The 6,266-nt window shown below is 65.4% G+C and overlaps 1 protein-coding gene and 2 long non-coding RNA genes across 4 annotated transcripts; 2 read left to right on the top strand and 1 right to left on the bottom strand.

Moving 5' to 3' along the window:
* Positions 1-492: 492 nt before the first annotated feature.
* LOC126637648 (uncharacterized) lies at positions 493-2,066 on the bottom strand. Of its 2 annotated transcripts, none has more exons than XR_007628391.1 (3): positions 1,958-2,066; positions 879-982; positions 493-583 (listed from the first exon to the last, which is right to left on the bottom strand). It is a non-coding gene; the product is annotated as an uncharacterized LOC126637648 (long non-coding RNA). The 2 variants fall into 2 exon arrangements; XR_007628390.1 differs by lacking the exon at positions 493-583 and adding an exon at positions 713-790.
* Positions 899-1,575, top strand: LOC126637647 (uncharacterized). Its single transcript, XR_007628389.1, has 3 exons — positions 899-985; positions 1,400-1,489; positions 1,550-1,575. It is a non-coding gene; the product is annotated as an uncharacterized LOC126637647 (long non-coding RNA).
* A 376-nt stretch (positions 2,067-2,442) lies between the features above and the next one.
* On the top strand, positions 2,443-6,247 carry LOC126637646 (sporozoite surface protein 2-like). Its single transcript, XM_050311021.1, has 3 exons — positions 2,443-3,131; positions 5,582-5,768; positions 5,869-6,247. Exons 1-3 carry the CDS (start codon positions 2,918-2,920, stop codon positions 6,146-6,148), a joined length of 681 nt encoding a protein of 226 aa, XP_050166978.1. The 5' UTR covers positions 2,443-2,917; the 3' UTR covers positions 6,149-6,247.
* Positions 6,248-6,266: the final 19 nt, after the last annotated feature.

The following is a 6,266-nucleotide window of genomic DNA, read 5'->3' as shown; positions in this document are numbered from 1 at the left end:
TTCCCCAGGGTCCCCTCCATGTCCCCAGGGTCCCCCCAGTGTCCCCAAGGTCACCGTCAGCGCAGGTGGCACCCCCTGGGTCCCCTCGGTGTCCCCAGGGCCCCCTTGATGTCCTCAGGGTCCCCTTGATGTCCCCAGGGTCCCCTCACTGTCCCCAAGGTCACTGTCACTGCAGGTGGCCACGAGGGTCCCCACTGTCCCCTCAGTGTCCCCACTGTCCACCCCCAAGGTGCCACCACCCCTTGGGGACCATCACCTGGTGCCACCACCCTGGGAGTGTCACCCTGGTGCCACCACCCCTGTGAGTGTCACCAAGGTGCCACCACCCTTGGGGACCATCCCCTGGTGCCACCACCCTGGGAGTGTCACCCTGGTGCCACCACTCCCTGGGTGTCACCAGTGCCACCACCCTGGGGACTCACCCTGGTGCCACCACCCCTGGGGACCATCCCTGGTGCCACCACTCCTGGGAGTGTCACCCTGGTGCCACCACCCTTGGGGACCATCCCCTGGTGCCACCACCCCTAGGGGACCATCCCCTGGTGCCACCACCCCTTGGGGACCATCCCCTGGTGCCACCACCCTTGGGGACCATCACTTGGTGCCACCACCCCTGGGAGTGTCACCCTGGTGCCACCACCCCTTGGGGACCATCACCTGGTGCCACCACCCCTGGGAGTGCCACCCCTGTGCCACCACCCCTTGGGGACCATCACCCTGGTGCCACCACCCCTTGGGGACCATCCCCTGGTGCCACCACCCCTGGGAGTGTCACCCTGGTGCCACCACCCTTGGGGACCATCACCTGGTGCCACCACCCCTTGGGGACCATCCCCTGGTGCCACCACCCCTTGGGGACCATCCCCTGGTGCCACCACCCTTGGGGACCATCCCCTGGTGCCACCACCCCTGGGAGTGTCACCCTGGTGCCACCACCCCTTGGGGACCATCCCCTGGTGCCACCACCCCTGGGAGTGTCACCCTGGTGCCACCACCCTTGGTGGACCGTCGCCTGGTGCCACCACCCCTTGGGGACCGTCCCCTGGTGCCACCACCCCTTGGGGACCATCCCCTGGTGCCACCACCCCTTGGGGACCATCCCCCAGTGCCACCACCCCTTGGGGACCATCCCCTGGTGCCACCACCCCTGGGAGTGTCACCCTGGTGCCACCACCCCTGGGAGTGTCACCCTGGTGCCACCCCCCTTGGGGACCATCCCCCAGTGCCACCACCCCTTGGGGACCATCCCCTGGTGCCACCACCCCTGGGAGTGTCACCCGGTGCCACCACCCCTAGGGGACCATCACCCTGGTGCCACCACCCCTTGGGGACCATCACCTGGTGCCACCACCCTTGGGGACCATCACCTGGTGCCACCACCCCTGGGAGTGTCACCAAGGTGCCACCACCCCTTGGGGACCATCACCCTGGTGCCACCACCCCTGGGAGTGTCACCCTGGTGCCACCACCCCTTGGGGACCATCACCCGGTGCCACCACCCTTGGGGACCGTCACCTGGTGCCACCACCCCTTGGGGACCATGACCAAGGTGCCACCACCCCTGGGAGTGTCACCAAGGTGCCACCACCCTTGGGACCATCCCCTGGTGCCACCACCCCTGGGAGTGTCACCCTGGTGCCACCACCCTTGGGGACCATCCCCCAGTGCCACCACCCCTTGGGGACCATCCCCTGGTGCCACCACCCCTGGGGACCATCACCCTGGTGCCACCACCCCTGGGAGTGTCACCCTGGTGCCACCACCCTTGGGGACCATCCCCTGGTGCCACCACCCCTTGGGAGTGTCACCCTGGTGCCACCACCCTTGGGAGTGTCACCCCAGTGCCACCACCCCTTGGGGACCATCCCCTGGTGCCACCACCCCTTGGGGACCATCCCCTGGTGCCACCACCCCTGTGAGTGTCACCCCAGTGCCACCACCCCTTGGGGACCATGACCTGGTGCCACCACCCCTTGGGGACCATCCCCTGGTGCCACCACCCCTGGGAGTGTCACCCTGGTGCCACCACCCCTTGGGGACCATCACCTGGTGCCACCACCCTTGGGGACCATCACCTGGTGCCACCACCCCTGGGAGTGTCACCCTGGTGCCACCACCCTTGGGACCATCCCCTGGTGCCACCACCCCTGGGAGTGTCACCCTGGTGCCACCACCCCTTGGGGACCATCCCCTGGTGCCACCACCCCTGGGAGTGTCACCCTGGTGCCACCACCCCTTGGGGACCATCCCCTGGTGCCACCACCCCTGGGAGTGTCACCAAGGTGCCACCACCCTTGGGGACCATCCCCTGGTGCCACCACCCTTGGGAGTGTCACCCTGGTGCCACCACCCCTTGGGGATCAATACCTGGTGCCACCACCCCTTGGGGACCATCCCCTGGTGCCACCACCCCTTGGGGACCATCACCAAGGTGCCACCACCCCTTGGGGACCCTCCCCTGGTGCCACCACCCCTGGGAGTGTCACCCTGGTGCCACCACCCCTTGGGGACCATCCCCTGGTGCCACCACCCCTTGGGGACCATCCCCTGGTGCCACCACCCCTGGGAGTGTCACCCTGGTGCCACCACCCCTTGGGGACCGTCACCTGGTGCCACCACCCTTGGGGACCATCCCCTGGTGCCACCACCCCTTGGGGACCCTCACCTGGTGCCACCACCCTTGGGGACCATCCCCTGGTGCCACCACCCCTTGGGGACCCTCACCTGGTGCCACCACCCCTTGGGGACTATCCCCTGGTGCCACCACCCTTGGGGACCGTCCCCTGGTGCCACCACCCCTTGGGGACCGTCCCCAAGGTGCCACCCCCCTCGTGTCGTGCCCACCCCGGTGCCAGGTGACGAGGACGACGAGGACGAGGCCCGCGAGGAGCGGCTGCCGTCGTGCTTCGACTACGTCATGCACTTCCTGACGGTCTTCTGGAAGGTTCTCTTCGCCTGCGTCCCCCCCACGGCGCTGCTGGGGGGCTGGGCGGCCTTCGGCGTCTCCATCCTCCTCCTCGCCCTCCTCACCGCCCTCATCGGGGACCTGGCCGCCCACTTCGGCTGCACCCTCGGCCTCAAGGACTCCGTCAACGCCGTCGTCTTCGTGGCCCTGGGGACGTCCATCCCTGGTGAGGGACATGGGGACATCATGGGATGAGGGGGTGGGACAGGGGGGATGGACCCTCGGCCTCAAGGACTCCGTCAACGCCGTCGTCTTCGTGGCCCTGGGGACCTCCATCCCTGGTGAGGGACATGGAGACATTGTGGGGACATCGTGGGGACATCGTGGGGACATCATGGGGACATCATTGGGACATGGGGACAGGGGGGATGGACCCTCGGCCTCAAGGACTCCGTCAACGCCGTCGTCTTCGTGGCCCTGGGGACGTCCATCCCTGGTGAGGGACATGGGGACACCATGGGGACATCACTGGGACATGGGGACACCATGGGGCTGTCATGGGATGAGGGGGTGGGACAGGGGGGATGCACCCTCGGCCTCAAGGACTCCGTCAACGCCGTCGTCTTCGTCGCCCTGGGGACGTCCATTCCTGGTGAGGGACACGGGGGACATCATGGGGACATCATGGGGACACCATGGGGACATTGGGGACATCATTGGGGCATTGGGGACATCGTGGGATGAGGGGGTGGGACAGGGGGGATGCACCCTCGGCCTCAAGGACTCCGTCAACGCCGTCGTCTTCGTCGCCCTGGGGACGTCCATTCCTGGTGAGGGACATTGGGGACATTGGGGACATCATGGGGACATCATGGGGACATCACTGGGACATGGGGACATCATGGGGACATCACTGGGGCATTGGGGACACCATGGGGATGTCATGGGATGAGGGGGTGGGACAGGGGGGATGGACCCTCGGCCTCAAGGACTCCGTCAACGCCGTCGTCTTCGTGGCCCTGGGGACGTCCATCCCTGGTGAGGGACATGGGGACACCATGGGGACATCACTGGGACATCATGGGGACACCATGGGGACATCACTGGGACATGGGGACATCATGGGGACATCATGGGGACATCACTGGGACATCATGGGGACATCATTGGGGCATTGGGGACATCACTGGGACATGGGGACATCATGGGATGAGGGGGTGGGACAGGGGGGATGCACCCTCGGCCTCAAGGACTCCGTCAACGCCGTCGTCTTCGTCGCCCTGGGGACGTCCATTCCTGGTGAGGGACATGGGGACATCATGGGGACATCATGGGGCATTGGGGACATGGGGACATCATGGGGACATCATTGGGGACATGGGGACATCATGGGGACATTGGGGACATGGGGACATCATGGGGATGTCATGGGATGAGGGGGTGGGACAGCAGGGATGGACCCTCGGCCTCAAGGACTCCGTCAACGCCGTCGTCTTCGTGGCCCTGGGGACGTCCATTCCTGGTGAGGGACATGGGGACACCATGGGGACATCGTGGGGACATCACTGGGACATCATTGGGGACATCATTGGGGCATTGGGGACATGGGAACATCATGGGGGACATCATTGGGGCATTGGGGACACCATGGGATGAGGGGGTGGGACAGGGGGGATGCACCCTCGGCCTCAAGGACTCCGTCAACGCCGTCGTCTTCGTGGCCCTGGGGACCTCCATTCCTGGTGAGGGACATGGGGACACCATGGGGACATCATTGGGGCATTGGGGACATCATGGGGACATCATGGGGACATCATGGGGCATTGGGGACACCATGGGGACACCATGGGATGAGGGGGTGGGACAGGGGGGATGGACCCTCGGCCTCAAGGACTCCGTCAACGCCGTCGTCTTCGTCGCCCTGTGGACGTCCATCCCTGGTGAGGGACATGGGGACATTGGGGACACCATGGGGACATTGGGGACATCACTGGGACATGGGACATCACTGGACATGGACATGGCGGGGATGGGAGGTGGGATAGGGGACAGGATGAGGGAAACGCCCCCAGGGACTCGAGGGCTCGGCCAGCGCCTCCATCGGCAACGGGAGGGGCTCCAGCGCTGGAGGCGACCCCGCGGTCCCAACGGCACCCCCGTGTCCCCAACAGTGTCCCCAATATCCCCAGTGTCCCCAAAACCCCCAGTGTCCCCAACAGTGTCCCCAACACCCTCAGTGTCCCCAATGTCCCCACAGTGTCCCCAATGTCCCCCCAGTGTCCCCAACAGTGTCCCCAACAACCCCCAGTGTCCCCAACAGCCTCAGTGTCCTCAGTGTCCCCAATGTCCCCCTAGTGTCCCCAACACCCCCAAAGTCTCTCAGTGTCCCCAGTGTCCCCAATGTCCCCAGTGTCCCCAATGTCCCCAATGTCCCCAATGTCTCTCAGTGTCCCCAATGTCCCCAGTGTCCCCAACACTCTCAATGTCCCCAACACCCTCAGTGTCCCCAATGTCCCCAGTGTCCCCAATGTCCCCAACATCCCCAATACCCCCAATGTCCCCAGTGTTGTCAATGTCCCCAATGTCCCCAATGTCCCCAATGTCCCCAAAGTCTCTCAGTGTCCCCAATGTCTCTCAGTGTCCCCAATGTCCCCAACACCCCCACTGTCCCCCCAGACACGTTTGCGAGCCGCGTGGCCGCGCTGCAGGACCCGTGCGCCGACGCCTCCATCGGGAACGTGACGGGCTCCAATGTCCCCAATGTCCCCAATGTCCCCAATGTCCCCAATGTCCCCAATGTCCCCAATGTCCCCAATGTCCCCAGTGTCCCCAGTGTCCCCAGTGTCCCCAATGTCCCCAATGTCTCTCAGTGTCCCCACTGTCCCCAACACCCCCAATGTCCCCAATGTCCCCAACACCCCCAACATCCCCAATATCCCCAATGTCCCCAGTGTCCCCAACACCCCCAATGTCCCCAAGGTCTCTCAGTGTCCCCAACACCTCCACTGTCCCCCCAGACACGTTTGCAGCCGCGTGGCCGCGCTGCAGGACCCGTGCGCCGACGCCTCCATCGGCAACGTGACGGGCTCCAGTGTCCCCAATGTCCCCCATGTCCCCAGTGTCCCCAACACCCTCCAATGTCCCTCAGTGTCCCCAATGTCCCCACTGTCCCCCCAGACACGTTTGCGAGCCGCGTGGCCGCGCTGCAGGACCCGTGCGCCGACGCCTCCATCGGGAACGTGACGGGCTCCAATGTCCCCAATGTCCCCAATGTTCTCAGTGTCCCCAATGTCCCCAATGTCCCCAGTGTCCCCAGTGCCCCCAGTGTCCCCAGTGTCTCCAATGTCCCCAATGTCCCCAA

Source organism: Myiozetetes cayanensis, unplaced genomic scaffold (assembly GCF_022539395.1).
Source record: "Myiozetetes cayanensis isolate MyiCay16 unplaced genomic scaffold, myiCay2020 scf1569, whole genome shotgun sequence".
Taxonomy (NCBI): domain Eukaryota; kingdom Metazoa; phylum Chordata; class Aves; order Passeriformes; family Tyrannidae; genus Myiozetetes; species Myiozetetes cayanensis.
The sequence above is the reverse complement of the archived record's forward strand: the minus strand, read 5'-3'. Positions and strand labels throughout refer to the sequence as shown.